Below are 17007 nucleotides of genomic sequence, written 5' to 3' on the forward strand. Positions count from 1 at the left end.
ATGGGGCCGACGGCCCTGGGCACCTTCAGCCTTCAGTGGCTAACCCCAGCATTCTGGGCAAGGTTAGGTCATAGGTGGCTGGAGCAGGGCTGGAAGAGACTGAACACTCCCTTAGAGGAGCGAGGGGGAAGCCCACCTTCCAGTGTCCCTGTTTCCTCACAGCAGAGGCGTGTAAGCCTGGCAGGCTTTAGCTCAATGACCTTCCTTTCCACTATTGAAGCAGGACCCAGATGGCATTCTATGAGACCCCTTTGGGGCGTTGGAGCCTTTAAGGGTGTATCCTAGAAGCTGGTAGTTCCCCTGATCTCTATTGGGCTTTTTCTGCCTCTAGGTATCTTAAAAGCCATTCTCAGAAGATCTTGCTGAGGGGTTTGAGGATCCCGATCCGCCTATATAAATCTTTTCCATATATCTGGAGCTATTTGGAAAAAAGACAGAACAGTGTTATTAACTAGATTTAATAAAGAAGGTAGTAGTTTGCAGGCAAAAAAGATTTGGTGTCTCCTGTTCATCAGCATTCAAAAGAAATGTAAATTTTTTTTTTTTTTTTAAGTAAAAAGCATGATATGGTAGACCCGTCGGAGTCATTGGCCTGGTGTGCAGGATTACCGGGTTCGATTCCTGGCCAGAGCACACAGGAGAAGCGCCCATCTACCTCTCCACCCCTCCCCCTCTCCCTCCTCTTCGTCTCTCTCCACCCGCCCACAGCCAAGGCTCCACCAGAGCAAAGCCACCCCGGGCACTAAGGATGGCCCCATGGCCTCTGCCCCAGTTGCCAGAATGGCTCCAGTTGCAACAGAGCAACATCCCAGATGGGCAGAGCATTCCCCCCGGTAGGCATGCCAGGTGGATCCCAGTCAGGCGCATGCGGGAGTCTGTCTGACTGCCTCCCCATCCCCATCTTCAGAAAAATACAAAAAATAAATAAATAAAAGAAAAAATACTAAAAAAAAAAAGGGGGGAGGGGCATTCCCTTGTGCTAAAGCTCCAGGGAGCATGGAGTGAGCTTGAGTATGTCCTATGAAACATGGAGCTCTATGTTGACATATAAGTCTTTGAATAAGGAGGAACTGCTGAAATAGTTTATCAGCATTTGTCCCTAAGACAGCAGTCTTTATAGTGGGAACACCATACGTACATATTTGCTGTCTGTCTATAGATTATGGGGGGAATATAGCAAATGCTGAAAAGCCATGATCTTTGTGCCCCTCCCCTCCCCCAACCCCCTTCCTCTCCTCCCCCTACCCTGTAACCCCAACACTGTTGTTCATGTCTCTGAGTCTCATCTTTATGTCCCACCTATGTATGGAAACATAGTTCTTAGTTTTTTTCTGATTTACTTCTTTCACTCAGTATAATGTTATCAAGGCCCATCCATGTTGTTGTAAAAGATCTTATGTCATCATTTCTTATCAGGTGCATCTTATGGAGTGAAAAATATAATACCCACAGTTAAAATGAAATTGGTTAAAATTTTATTCACAGACACATATAGAGACCATGTAAAAAATGTCATTTAACATGTGCTATTAGAATGAGAAGAAAATGTGGTTGTACCTCTGGTGCTACCATACTCACTTAAATATTTCATTAAAATGATCTCTTGAATAAAACAATTGTGTTAGCATTAAAACATCACAATGACTCTGAAATTGTGATTATTTAAAGGTATAATTCAGATTTATTTTAGAGAATATTTGGGTGATCTGAGTTTATGTTCAATAATGTGAAGTTCTAGGGTAAAATGTATTTATACCTTTGGTTGTTCATTGATTGCTTTCACATATGTGCCTTGACCATGGGCCTTCAGCAGACCGAGTAACCCCTTGCTCAAGCCAGCGACCTTGGTTCCACACTGGTGAGCTTTTGCTCAAACCAGATGAACCCGCACTCAAACTGGCGACCTTGGGGTCTTGAACCTGGGTCCTTCCGCATCCCAGTCCAACGCTCTATCCACTGCGCCACCGCCTGGTCAGGCTGTATTTATACCTTTGGAAACAGAGAACACATGTTCAAATATTTAATCTATTTTGGTAAAAAAAAAATTCTATTTAGATTTTCCTGGAGGTTAGCAAATAAATGCAATTTGGTTAAAATGTTATATCATGCATGGTTCAGTTCTGTTCAAGCCACTTTTATGCATGATCTCAAAGCTGCAGTAAAAAGAATACCACTGCAGAAAACAAGTCAGGAGTAAAATACTTATCATCAATAATTTATATTGCCACAAGATTTTAAAACTGATGTATTATCTTTACACAAATGCTGAGTAAAATGTATAATCAGCACTGGGAGGTTAAAATACTGTGCTGACTTCATAGTCCAGTCCTCTTCCTCTCAATTCTATGTTTTATTCCCCACCCCGAATGTAGTCTTGAAAAACTTTATACAGAAAAAAGTAAGGAGGGCTATGCAGAGAAAATGATTTTCTGAAATTTCCTTTCAAAACAGATAATAGGACATTTCAAAGGGAAGAGAGAATACATGTAAACAATAGTCTATTGTAAAGCATTACTGACAATGATAAATACTAGTTTTGAGGACATGATATGACCAGATTTCTCTTCCAACAACGGAAGGTATAGTGAAAATAACTTAGCAGATATTAACTGTATTAAAGTGACTTAAAAATACAGTGTAGCCTGACCAGGCGGTGGCATAGTGGATGGAGCGTTGAACTGGGATGCGGAAGACCCAGGTTCGAGACCCCGAGCTCGCCAGCTTGAGCATGGGCTCATTCTGGTTTGAGCAAAGCTCACCAGCTTGGACCCAGGGTCACTGGCTTGAGCGAGGGGTTGCTTGGTCTGCTGAAGGCCCGCGGTCGAGGCACATATGAGAAAGCAATCAATGAACAACTAAGGTGTCGCAACGAAAAACTGATGGTCGATGCTTCTCATCTCTCTCTGTTCCTGTCTGTCTGTCCCTATCTATCCCTCTCTCTGACTCTCTCTCTGTCCCTGTAAAAAAAAAAAAATACAGTGTAAAATGTGGTATTTGCTTATTACACAGTTTTTGCTTTGGAAAGCTTTTTCAGTATACAGTGGTACCTTGACACACAAGCACTTTAAGTCACGAGCAATTTGAGAGACAAGCAGTCACTTGTGGGATTTTTTGCCCTAAGTCACAAGCGGATATTTGAATCACAAGCCTCTGCCACCCTCCACTAGATAGCCTGCTGAACATTCTGAAAGGAAGGAAGAAACAAACTTCCATGGAAAGGTTTTTGTTGAAACGGCCTCTAAGTGAAAGCGAGGAAAGTGTGGCGAAAAAGCCAGAAGTCAGTGAAGAAAGTGATGATTGCTGGGCAAATGAGTTTGTAAAATTTGTATTTTCTGAGTTTGCTCACTTTTATTGTTAAAAATGGCACTGGGCAGCTGTCTGTGAAATTGCTAATTACCTTCTCACTTGGGAAAAGCCATTGTTATGCTAATGTCTCTCTCCCTCCACCAGCATCTTCGCCTGACCTTGAAGGTAAACACATTTCATAAACCAGTTTATTTCTTTACTTTTTCTCTTATATATATATATTTGTTATTTATAAAGTACATTTTCTTATTTAAAAGCATGTAAAACAAACATTCGTGTGGTTTTGGGGGCCGGAATGAATTAATTGCATTCCCATTAATTTAAATGGGGAAATTCGATTTGACACACAAGCAAATTGAGTCACCAGCTTGGCCATGAAACATGAAACAAATTAAACTCGTGTATCAAGGTACCACTGTAATTCCTTCTCATCTTCACAACCATTCTGTGAGGTATGGGGCCCAGTAGGTCTTTCCTTTTCATCCATAGACCGGAGATGGAGACGCTGAGATCCGCCCCAACCACAGTCATCCCCAGATCAGGGCACTAGCCCTTTTCTTCCCAGCCCATTAGGCACTTGTCTGTGGAATCTCATAGCAGGCAAAGGGAGGAAGGAACTCCCCAGAGCGATGGCTCCCCCAGCAGTTCCTTGTCAAGGCGTATATTCCTGCCTACATCCTTTGTGCCATCAGTGATCAGGGTTTGAATCCCCAGATTACGTGATTTCAGGCAATCTCTCTGAGTCTTAATTTTCTCATCTGGAGAGGAAGGAATATTTTGATTTATTCCAAGGAGTTTACTGACAATTAAATGATATAAAGCAATGAAGTTATTAGTCTGTTGTCTGTGGGTAGAAGAAAACGCTTTTGACCGGGCGGCTATAAATATTGGCTCTGGGGCCTCTGACGGGTTAGATCAGTTGGTTAGAGCCTGTCGGATATGCCAAGGTTGCGGGTTCCATCCCGGGTCAGGGCACATTCAAGACTCAACCAGTAAATGCATGTGTGGGTGAAACAACAAATCAGTGTTTCTCTCTCTCCTTTCCTCTCTAAAATAAATACATTTTAAAACATAAATATTAGCTCTAAGATAGGCAGGCACGGTCTCTACTAGCTTAGGGAATGTCCATCTGCAAAATGCGCGCATTGTAGACCTCAGTCTTTTTTAATAGCAAACATTACTTTGCAAACAAAGCCCCCACCAACCTCCCCTGTGCTGTCCTATTCTGACTGTCCCTGTTCAAAATGTGGGGGCTGAAGGAGCGGATCCGGAACCTAAGGAAACATCATTTACCAGGAAAATTAATAAGCGGGAAGGCAGGACAGAGTGAAGTAGGACTAGGAGAGAGGAGGAGGGAGAAAACTTCTGCTCAGAATAGCTGCGACCCCAGTGTCAGCCCGGTGAAACGTGTGCGCCCACTGCTCGGCGCGGAAGCCTTCGCTGGGACTCCGTACACCGAACCCCTGAACCTAGAGCAGGACACTGGAAAAGGAAGCAAAGAAAGGAGGTAAGGGGATTCAGAGTAGGAGAGGAATCCTCCGAGGCTTGAGGGGCAGGGCAGCGCCTTCGGGGGCGGGGCCAAAGGCGGGACCTTGTAGAGGTCTATGGCTGCGCGCGCCACGTCTCCCTTAGCGAGGGTGTGAAGGAGAGGCTGGTGGGGATGGGAAAAACGAGCGGGGCGGGGACTGTCTTCTCGCGAGAGCTGGTGACGGTAGCGGCGGCGGCGGCGGCGTGTCCGTGAAAGCAGCGTGGGGGCGGGGAGGAGAGGCGGCGTCGGCGTCCGAGCTACGCCATACCGGGCCGGGGCGCCGGGAGTCAGAGCGCTGAGAGGGGTCGCGGGGCGCCGGTGAGGAGAGGGAGGCAGAGGAGGGTGTGCCATGGCGGGGCAGCAGTTTCAGTACGATGACAGCGGGAACACCTTCTTTTACTTCCTCACCTCCTTCGTGGGGCTCATCGTGATCCCGGCCACATACTACCTCTGGCCCCGAGACCAGACTGCCGGTAAGTTCTTGCAGCTGCCCGCGGACTTGCTCAGGCGCTGCCGGCCTCCCTGGGCCACGCCGCTCCCGGCCGCTCCGGCCCAGGCGGCCCGGGTGATGCCGCCCGCGCGGCCGGGTCTCGCGTCCAGGCGTCCGCCGCTGGCGGGGCCCGGGCTCGGCGGTGCTTCCCTCGGTGCTTCCCGGAGCTCCTCTCCACCACCCTTCATTGTCCTCCTCGGGAGTTTCGCTTAGCACCCTCTTCCCCCATTGTTCTAGACACTCTCAGCCTCCTCCTGTCTCTTTGTCTTCTCTGCCTCTGGTGTGTGTGTGTGTGTGTGTGTGTGTGTGTGTGTGTGTTTTCCCCTTTATGGAGGGAGCAGGGTGGGAGTTGGGATTGAGAGAAGAGTTGGCAAAGGAGGAAGCCGGAGGTGCAGCCCCTAAGCCACGGTCCTCTTCCTCCCACACCCCCGTTTCCTTGTTGCAGCTGTCGTTACAGATGTTTTGGGTACCGTCTGAACTGGGTGGCATGCTTAGGATTCCAGCTGAGCCCGCCAGCCGCCCCTCCCCTTGTCCCTTTCCCCCGTTGCTTTTTGGTTTGTGAACTCACACCTGTAGTGATTATACCCCTAGCAAATGTAGGCTTTTCTCTGTTTCCTTTTCTTTTGCATTTTCCTGTTTGTGGCAGAAAAAGTGCAAGTACGATGGATTAAGTCTTGTAGGTATTTCATCTTGTAGGTAGTTAGGAGGAGGTTGGTTCATTTTCTTTTAGCTCCAAATCTTTTCATATTAAATAACATCGGATTAGAACATAGAATAATATAGATTCTTGTCAAGGTATTTTATATTTAGGTAATGCTTAGATTCCATTTGTTGCACTCAACTAGGACATATGGCAGGTGGTATACTTAACGCTGATGAACTGTAGGCCCTACTAGGTTATTTATGGAAGCGTTGACAGTAACTAGTAGATTTTTAGTGTTAACATTTAGAGAAACCTTTTTACTTCACAGCTATGCTAACTTGATTAAGTATCTTCCGACTTCATGGCTATGCTAACTTGATTGAGTATCTTCCGTTAAGTTGGGTGTGGTGAAGGTCTAGGCTGTCCAGGTCACATACTGTACTTTGGGGCATTGTTAACACTGAAGCATTGATTCTGCTCACAACTTATGCTTTAAGACTGATTCATTGCTTTGCAAAATTCTTGAGTTATATAATGGAACTAAATTAAAATTGAATGTAGGGACAATAATAAAGGATTCCATCTTGTACATTTAACAATAATTGAAATATCCATTAGCTGCAGAATTCCAACCATAGTAACCAGTTTTCTCATTCAGTGGATACTTTATGAAGATTGGATTTTGGTCTGTTGTGCTTTCTCTTCCTAAGTTTATTTAAAATTGTCTGGGTTCTTTGTATAAGTGATGAAGTCTTAATATTGTAATGGTTTCCCTCTATCTGCGAAACCTAGGCCATTCTGGTAATTTTGTTTCAAGTAAAAAGTGTATTTTTCAATATAATAGTTTATTTTTACTTACCATCTGTTTGTATGTGCAGTTGGTTGTGTGGAAATCAAAAGGGCATTGGGAGAGTAGGTAGGTTTGTTTCAAATGTGTTGCAAAAAGATTTCAGAAATTAGTCATTTTAATCTACACTTAATTTTTGAAATTTGAAAGTTATATTTTCATGGTGTATTTTGTATTACGAAATTAAAAAATTTTTTATTATTATTATTTTTGTGTGTGTATTTTTCTGAAGTGAGAAGCGAAGGGGGGGGGGAAGCAGACAGACAGACAGACTCCCGCATCCGCCCAACCAGGATCCACCTGGCAATCCCACCAGGGGTGATGCTCTGCCCCTCTGGGGCGTTGCTCTGCTGCAATCTGGGCCTTATAGTGCCTGAGGCAGAGGCCATGGAGCTGTCCTCAGCGCCCAGGCCAGCTTTGCTCCAATGGAGCCTTGGCTGTGGGAGGGGAAGAGATAAATAGAGAGAAGGGAGAGGAGAAAGGGTGGAGAAGCAGATGGGTGCTTCTCCTGTGTGCCCTGGCCAGGAATCGAACTGGGAACTTCCATATGCCAGGCTGATGGTCTACCGCTGAGCCAACTGGCCAGAGCTATTTTATTTTAAATTTTTAAGGCCACCACCAGTCTAAGTCACCTCTGGTTCTCCATCTGCCAACATGGCTTCTTACTGTGCAATACTGGCTTCTCTGTATTATGAAATTTGCCTGATACCTTACTTATATCATAGGAAGGTCATACTCCAACTCGAGTCTTCAGCATATAGTTGGACTTCGGAAAAGTGGCAGGGAATTAATATTAACTCTAAGTCAATATAGACTTCACATGTTACTTTATTTAATCCTCTTAAAAATACAACGAAGTAGGTACTGTTATTGTCACTTTTATTCTTATGTAAAGAAACTGGAATTTAGAGGCTGAAGTAACTTTCCTGTGTGGTGGAACCGGGTTTGCTTAGCTTTCAAGTCTTCTCTTGTATTGCTAGATAGAAAGTTATGTGTTTGTCTTCCTCTTCTTCACATCTGGCTCTCTACGTCAGACTTGCCTTAGTCAGTAAATGTGCATATGTTGATGTATTTGTTTGGTCTGGCCCCAAATTACATTATGAAAATTAAGGCAGATACTTAAATGCTATTTTAATCATCATGAATATTGGTGGACACCACCTGGACTTTTTTGTGTGTGCATGTGTCTAACATAATAGAGTTGTTTCATTAGAATTACTTTGGTGTTAAAAGGAATTTTTTTGACATAGTGACTTTTTTTCTAAAGTCCAATTACAGTGTCTTGAATATCACAGAGAAATCTTGAATTATAGGTTCACCCAAAGCTCTGGGGAAAAAAAGTTTTTCCCAGATGTTTGCAGCAAAATAATTTGGTGACTTGTACTGACAGGAGGCTACTTATAATCGCTATTCATTGCACTAAAAAAATTATCCAGCCCTGGCTGATTGGCTCAGTGGTAGAGCGTCGGCCTGGCGTGCAGGAGTCCTGGGTTCGATTCCCAGCCAGGGCACACAGGAGAAGCGCCCATCTGCTTCTCCACCCCTCCCCCTCTCCTTCCTCTCTGTCTCTCTCTTCCCCTCCTGCAGCCAAGGCTCCACTGGAGCAAAGTTTGTCCGGGCGCTGAGGATGGCTCTGTGGCCTCTGCCTCAGGCGCTAGAATGGCTCTGATTGCTGCAGAGCGACGCCCCAAGATGGGCAGAGCATCGCCCCCTGGTGGGCGTGCTGAGTGGATCCCGGTCGGGCGCATGCGGGAGTCTGTCTGACTGCCTCCCCGTTTCCAACTTCAGAAAAATACAAAAAAAAAATTATCCTATTTTGCTATTGTAGTATTTGTTTGTTTATTGGAGCTGTTTTAGATCCTCTAGGACTTGTTAGAGTAGAAACATTACTGCCTTTCTAAAATCTGAGAAATCCTGAAGTGTATCAGTCCTCAAGGATTTTGAATAGAGGATGTGAACCTGTAGTAGTATTTTTGAATACAATAGTATATATATATTTTTTCTTTTAATAATTTTATTTTTTTAATGGGATGACATCAATAAATCAGGATACATATATTCAAAGATAACATGTCCAGGTTATCTTGTCGTTCAATTATGTTGCATACCCATCACCCAAAGTCAGATTGTCCTCTGTCACCTTCTATCTAGTTTTCTTTGTGCCCCTCCCCCTCCCCCTTTCCCTCTCCCTCTCCCCCCTCCCATACAATAGTATATTTTAATATTTGATTTTGAACCTTATTTTATTTACTGGTAGTTTTCCTGTGAAAATATAAGTAGGCAATACAAAATGTGTGCATATGAGTTTGAATTTCATAGTTCTTATGGCAGTCTTACTTTTCAGGAATAACCTCTGTATGAAAGCATGAAAATATTTTCTTTGCCAGCAATTATACTTAAAGTTAAGTGATCTTTGTTTTTTAGTTTTTCTAAAAAAGATGACATTGCCCTGGCAAGTGGAAGAGCATAAGCCTGGTGTATGGATGTTCCAGGTTTGATTCCCGGTCAGGACACACAGAAGAAGTGACCATCTGCTTTTCTGCGCCCTATTTCCTCCCCCTTCTCTCTCTCTTTTCCTGCAGCTATGGCTCATTGGGTTTAGCACTGCACTTAGGATGGCTCCATAGAACTTCTGCCTCAGGTGCTAAAAATAGCTCGGTTGGGAGCATGGCCTCAGATGGACAGAGCATCTGCCCCAGATGCAGGTTGCCATGTGGATCCTGGTTAAGGCGCATACAGGTGTCTGTCTCTGTCTCTTCTCTCCTCTCACTTGGAAAAAGAAGAAAAATAAATAAAAAGAAAAAAAAGATACGTTTGGAACATTCAGTTTTATAGTTGGCAGTTGTTTTAGTGTAGTTCATTTTGAATTGTAGTTCATCTTGAATTCTCAGAAAACATGGTGCCATTTCGCAGATTGTAAAATCTAGGGATTGAAAATTAGAAGTAGCTTGGTCATTGGCATAGTTGACATGTTAATTGAAGTTACTTTGATACCCAAAACATCCTCAGTGGAATCCTTTTGCCTTGATGTTTGTCTTATTTTTTGGGCTAAGTGTGTTTATATGATAATTAATAGCCCTGTTAGTAGTTGAAGGGTCCTATTTATTTTACTTTCTTGGTCATTTGCAAATTGGCTGAATAAGATGACAATACTTTTTTCAGCCAATTAAGGACAAAAGCTCTGTGTAAAGTAATAACATGGAGTATTTAGATTTCCTTAGGACAGTGGTTCCCAATCCTGGCTACATATTACACTTACTTGGGGAGCTTTTAAAAACCCTTAGTTATATCCATCCCCAGATATTCAGATTTAATTGGTCTGGAGTGAGTGTTGTGTATTGTTTCTATTTTTTTTTTTTTAACAGGGACAGAGAGAGAGTCAGAGAGAGGGATAGACAGGGACAGACAAACAGGAACGGAGAGAGATGAAAAGCATCAAACATCAGTTTTTCGTTATGACACCTTAGTTGTTCATTGATTGCTTTCTCATATGTGCCTTGACTGCGGGCCTTCAGCTGGCCGAGTAACCCCTTGCTTGAGCCAGCGACCTTGGGTCCAAGCTGATGAGCTTTTGTTCAAGCCAGATGAACCCGCGCTCAAGCCGGCCATCTTGGGGTCTTGAACCTGGATCCTCTGCATCCTAGTCCGACGCTCTATCCACTGCACCACTGCCTGGTCAGGCATATTGGTTCTATTTTTACAAGATCCTGTGTGATTGTAAATTGTAGCTAGGTTTGAGGAGTGCAAAGAAAACTTCCTTAATAGTGGTCGTTTTTTTTGTTGTTGTTTTTTTTACAGAGACAGAGAGTCAGAGAGAGGGATAGATAGGGACAGACAGGAACGGAGAGAGATGAGAAGCATCAATCATTAGTTTTTCATTGTGCGTTGCAACACCTTAGTTGTTCATTGATTGCTTTCTCATACGCGCCTTGACTGCGGGCCTTCAGCAGACCAAGTAACCCCTTGCTCGAGCCAGCGACCTTGGGTCCAAGCTGGTGAGCTTTGCTCAAACCAAATGAGCCCACACTCAAGCTGGTGACCTCGGGGTCTCAAACCTGGGTCCTCGGTATCCCAGTCTGACTCTATCCACTGTGCCACTGCCTGGTCAGGCAATAGTGGTCGTTTTTTAAAATTAATTAATTGTGTTTACATAGATTCTAGTGTCTCCCCGAATGATCCCCCCTCCCATGTATTCCCCTCAACATCTCCCTTATCCCCCTTCCAACAGCTCCCTCCCCCCTTCCCTTCAGGTTTAATTCCATTCCTCAGTTCACATTGTGCCGGGGTCCAGCCCCGGGGGGAATCCAGGGGTCCCACAGGAAGAGATAGGTTCAGCGCAAATCGAGTGGGAGAGCCGAATTCTTTTTTTTTTTTTTTTTTAGCATTCACTGCCAGGCATCTCTGCCAATGGCTAGTCCAGTTTTATTTTTTTTTAAATTTTTTTATTTTTTGTATTTTTCTGAAGTTGGAAACAGGGAGGCAGTCAGACTCCTGCATATGCCTGACCAGGATCCACCCAGCACGCCACCCAGGGGGCGATGCTCTGCCCATCTGGGGCATCGCTCTGTTGCAACCAGAGCCATTCTAGCTCCTGAGGCAGAGGCCACAGAGCCATCCTCAGCGCCCGGACCAACTTTGTTCCAATGGAGCCTTGGCTGCGGGAGGGGAAGAGAGAGACAGAGAGAAAGGAGAGGGGGAGGGGTGGAGAAGCAGATGGACACTTCTCCTGTGTGCCCTGGCCGGGAATCGAACCCGGGACTTCTGCACGCCAGGCTGATGCTCTACCACTGAGCCAACTGGCCAGGGCCTAGCTTTATTTTTATACACACACACTAAGTTACAATCACATGGTATTCAGAATACATTGATTAATAATTATTTTTGTTTCACTATGGTTACATATTTCTAGGCAACAGTTAATTCATTTGTATAAGCTATAAATCAGATGGTAAGTCATTCTAAGTATAGTTACACAATAACTTGAGCAGCAATAACAATATTGGCGCAAACTTCTAAAAGGTCAGTACTGATTAATAACTCTATTTTACCTAATGTTCTATTGTCTAGTCAAATTTTATTTATCTACTATATTCATACACTAGTTAAGTTCTAACTTTATTTTTCTCAGAGTTTCCACCACCTGCAGGTCAGGTATGCAAGAAGAAAGGAAAGTTTCTCTACTACCTGAAAAGGCTAGGGAGGGAAAGTAATGAATTAAGTGAAGGCTGAAAGGTGCTTCTGTGTATAGTTACTGTTTCCTACCTATTCATAAGTCTATTTTCTCTAACATGATTAATAGGAAGGAATTCTCCTACAAACATAACCCTTTTCGAGGGATATCATAGCCAGCCTCTTATGTCTGTGAGCCCAGGCGAAGGGGCTTACAGGCTTTTCTGTGGAACTCACACCCTCTGTCTCATTTCCAAAGAAATTACTATGAATCTACAGGGAAAGCACGGTGCTGTTATCCCTGTGCCATAAATGATAGCACACACACCCAGAAAAGGGGGGAGAAAAGGCCAAATTCATTCAAAAAGTTAAAGGGGGAAGTATCATTGCACCTTTTCTCTGCTGTGACTTTGTCACTCAGCAGCTGTTGATCTTCTCTGCTGTGACTTTGTCAACCAGCAGTCGTTGATCTTCTCTGCTGTGACTTTGTCAACCAGCAGTCGTTGATCGGCTTCCGACAACATTGTTCCTTGGATTCCTCATATGAGTGAGGTCATATGATATTTTTCTTTCTCTGCCTGGCTTATTTCACTTAACAATAGTTTCCAGGTCCATCCATGTTGCAAAAGGTAATATTTCCTTCTTTTTCATGGCCCCATAGTATTCCATTGTGTGTATGTACCACAGCTTTTTAATCCACTTGCCCACTGATGGACACTTCGGCTGTTTCCAGATATTGGCTATTGTGAACAGTGTTGCCGTAAACATGGGGGTGCATTTCTTTCTTTGAGTCAGTGATATGGTGTTCTTGGGATATATTTCTATAAGTGGGATGGCTGGGTCAAAAGGCAGTTTCATTTTTAATTTTTTGAGGAATCTCCATACTATTTTCCACAGTGGCTGCACCAGTCTGCATTCTCACTAGCAGTGCAGGCGGGTTCCCTTTTCTCCACATTCTCGCCAGCACCTATCATTTGTTGTTTTGTTAATGAGCGCCATTCTGACTGGAGTGAGGTGGTATCTCATTGTGGTTTTAATTTGCATTTCTCTAATGATTATTGATGTTGAACATTTTTTCATCTGCCTGTTGACCATCTGTATGTCCTCTTTGGAGAAGTGTCTGTTCATTTCTTTAGCACATTTTTTGATTGGATTGTTTGTCTTCCTGGTGTTGAGTTTTACAAGTTCTTTATAAATTTTGGTTATTAATCCCTTGTCAGACATATTGTCGAATATGTTCTCCCGTTGTGTGGTTTGTCTTTCTATTCTGTTTTATTGTCTTTAGCTGTGCAAAAGCTTTTTAGTTTGATATAGTCCCATTTGTTTATCCTTTTATTTCACTTGCCCGTGGAGATAAATCAGCAAATATATTGCTGCGAGAGATGTCGGTGAGCTTACTGCCTATGTTTTCTTTTAAGATGCTTATGGTTTCATGGCTTACATTTAAGTCTTTTATCCATTTTGAGTTTATTTTTGTGAATGGTGTAAGTTGGTGGTCTAGTTTCATTTTTTTGCAGGTAGCTGTCCAATTTTCCCAACGCCATTTGTTAGAGACTGTCTTTACTCCATTGTATTTTCTTACCTCCTTTGTCAAATATCAGTTGTCCATAAAGGTGTGGGTTTATTTCTGGGTTCTCTGTTCTGTTCCATTGATGTATATGCCTGTTCTTATGCCAGTACTATGATACCTCCCACTTTATTCTTTTTCAATATTTCTGAGGCTATTCATGTTCTTTTTTTGGTTCCATATAAGTTTTTGGAATATGTGTTCTATATATTTGAAGCATGTCATTGGGGTTTGAGTTGGTATTGTGTTGAATTTATAAATTGCTTTGGGTAATATAGACATTTTAATGATGTTTATTCTTCCTAACCGTGAACATGGTATATGCTTCCACTTGTTTGTATCTTCCTTGATTTCTTTTATCAATGTTTTATAATTTTCCGAGTACAAGTCTTTAACCTCCTTGGTTAAATTTACTCCTAGGTACTTTATTTTTTGTTGTTGCAATAGTGAAGGAGATTGTTTCCTTAATTTCTCTTTCTGACAGTTCATTGTTGGTATATAAAAATGCCTCTGATTTCTGAGTATTAATTTTATATCCTGCCACCTTGCTGAATTCATTTATCAGGTCCAGTAGTTTTTTGACTGAGACTTTAGGGTTTTCTATATACAATATCATATCATCTGCAAATAATGATACTTTACTTCTTCTTTTCCAATTTGGATGCCTTTTATTTCTTCTTCTTGTCTGATTGCTGTGGGTAGGACTTCCAGGACTCTGTTGAATAAGAGTGGTAAAAGGGGACACCCCTGCCTTGTTCCTAATCTTAAGGGGATTGCTTTTAATTTTTGCCCATTAATTTTGATGTTGGCTGTGGGTTTGTCATAGATGGCCTTTATCATTTTGAGGTATGTTCCCTGTATTCCCACTTTGCTCAGAGTTTTGATCATAAATGGGTGCTGGATTTTATCAAATGCTTTCTCTGCATCTATTGAAATTATCATGTGGTTTTTCTTTTTGTTTACGTGATGAATCACATTGATTAATTTACAAATATTGTACCAGCCTTGCCTCCCCAGAATAAATCCCACTTGATCATGATGTATGATTTTTTTTCATGTATTGCTGGATCTGGTTTGCTAATATTTTGTTGAGGATTTTAGCATCTAAATTCATCTTGTCTTTTATATCTTTCAAAATCTGCTTTATATATTTAGGTGCTCCTATATTAGGTGCATAGATATTTATAATGGTTATATCTTCCTGTTAGATTACTGCCTTTATCATTATGTAGGGACCTTCTTTATCTCTTACTATAGCCTTTGATTTATTAAAGTCCATTTTGTCTCATATAAGTATTGCTACCCCAGCTTTTTTTTCATTTTCATTTGTATGAAATATTTTTTTTCATGCTTTAACCTTTAGTTTATGTGTATCTTTTGTTTTGAGGTGTGTCTCTTGTAGACAGCATATGTATGGGTCCTGTTTTCTTATCCACACAGCTACACTATGTCTTTTGATTGGATTATTTAATCCATATACATTTAAGGTTATTATTGATATGTAGTTGTGTATTGCCATTTTATTCTTTAAAGCTATATTCCTCTTTTACTATATTCTTTCCCCCTCTGTTCTGTTTATAACAGGCCCCTTAACATTTCTTGCAGCATTGGTTTGGTTGTAATGTATTCCTTGAGTTTTTTTTGTCAGGGAAGCTTTTTATTTCTCCTTCAGTTTTAAACAATAGCCTTGCTGGATAAAGTAGTCTTGGTTGTAGGCTCTTGTTTTGCTTTACTTTGAATATTTCTTGCCATTCCCTTCTGGCTTAAAGTGTTTCTGTTGAGAAGTCTGATATCATCCTTATGGGGGTTCCTTTGTAGGTGATAGCCTTTTTTTCTTTAGCAGCTTTTAATATTTTCTCTTTATCTCTTAGCTTTGGTATTTTAATTATGATGTGTCTTGGTATGGATTTCTTTGGGGTTTCTCTTTAATGGAGTTCTCTGTGGTTCTTGAACTTGTGTGCCTTTTTCCTGCCTCAATTTAGGGAAGTTTTCAGCTATGATTTGATTAAACAAGGTCTCTATCCCTTGTTCTTTCTCTTCTTCTTCTGGAACTCCTATGATGTGGATGTTGTTTCTCTTTAGGTTATCACAGAGCTCTCTTAGAGTTTCCTCAGATTTTTTTATTCTCTTTTCATTTTGCTTCTCTGCTTCCATGTTTTCGTTTATCTTGTCTTCTAAACCTGTGGTCCCCAACCCCTGGGCTGCGGACCACTATCGGTCCGCAGAGAAAGAATAAATAACGTACATTATTTCCGTTTTATTTATATTTAAGTCTGAATGATGTTTTATTTTTTAAAAATGACCAGATTCCCTCTGTTACATCTGTCTAAGACTCACTCTTGACGCTTGTCTCGGTCACATGATACATTTATCCATCCCACCCTAAAGGCTGGTCCGTGAAAATATTTTCTGGCATTAAACTGATCCGTGGCCCAAAAATGGTTGGGGACCACTGTTCTAAACAACTGATTCAATCCTCTGCTTCATCCAGCCTGCTTTTAATTGCTTCTAGTGTAGTCTTCATTTCTGATATTGTATTTGGCATTTATGACTGGTTCTTCTTTATTATATCAGTGTCCTTTTTGATACTTGTTCTCTATTTATGTGCTCACTGTGACCATCCATTGTTGTTCTAAGATCTTTCAGCATTCTAATAGTCATTATTTTAAACTTTGCATCTGGTAGCTTGCTTATTTCCACCTCACTCAGTTCATTTTCTGGAGGTTTCTCTCATTGATTCATTTGGATTGCAGTTCTCTGTCTTCCCATTTTGTCTGTTGCCCTGAACTTCCCAGACCCGGACCTGGCACAGATCAGTGGAGGTCACTGCCAATGACTGGTTCTTATCCACCTTTTGGGAGCTACAGGTTATCCAGGTCTTGTGGCTGCCTCTGCTGGGTCCAGGTGCCATTGTAAATATCAGCTGCACTCCTAGGCTTGCTTTTATCTACACTTGGCCTGGGAGAAGTTCCTTTAAAAGTTCAAGTTCCCTTAAAATCTGTTTTCTGTTGTCTTTTATGACTGGCTACTTGTTGGGTTCAGTACTGTAATTCAGTGATTAGGTATGGTATTAGATGTGGCTACTCCTTAGTCTCAGGTGTCATTCTATCCAGACATTTTATTTACTTCTTTTATTTTGTTTTTTTTTTGTTCTTTTTCAGCACTCAGTAGGGTGTAGTGTAGCACTCAGTCTCGGGGGTCCAGTGGGTGTGGTCCCTGTGCTCCCATTGTGTGGTCTGTCTACCAGGCCACTGGTGCTGTTGTTGCCCATGGCTTTGGGGCTCAGGAGATGGTGGCTCCAGCCTTCCTCTGAGACTGCCACTGTCCTGGTCAGGCTTCCATGTGCCCATGCACCCGTTTGGACCACTTCCAGAGCTGCCTGGGTCAGCTCAGATCTCAGCAGCCGCCTGGGGAGGGGGGCCTCGCGTGCCCTTTCTTATCACGGGTGAGGTCACCT

At 42.4% G+C, this 17007-nt stretch overlaps 1 protein-coding gene across 3 annotated transcripts in view; it reads left to right on the plus strand.

The window, feature by feature from the left end:
• The first annotated feature begins 5030 nt into the window (after nucleotides 1-5030).
• The window catches only part of SEC63 (SEC63 homolog, protein translocation regulator), a 99408-nt gene continuing 87431 nt past the window's right edge, over nucleotides 5031-17007 (plus strand). For 2 of the 3 annotated variants that reach the window (XM_066373534.1, XM_066373535.1), the window contains exon 1: nucleotides 5031-5307. In XM_066373534.1, the coding sequence (XP_066229631.1) occupies nucleotides 5184-5307 (124 nt within the window). In that variant the 5' untranslated portion in view covers nucleotides 5031-5183. The remainder of the gene's footprint in view (nucleotides 5308-17007) is intronic. The other variant, XM_066373536.1, reaches the window with a different exon arrangement.

Source organism: Saccopteryx leptura, chromosome 3 (genome assembly GCF_036850995.1).
Source record: "Saccopteryx leptura isolate mSacLep1 chromosome 3, mSacLep1_pri_phased_curated, whole genome shotgun sequence".
NCBI lineage: Eukaryota > Metazoa > Chordata > Mammalia > Chiroptera > Emballonuridae > Saccopteryx > Saccopteryx leptura.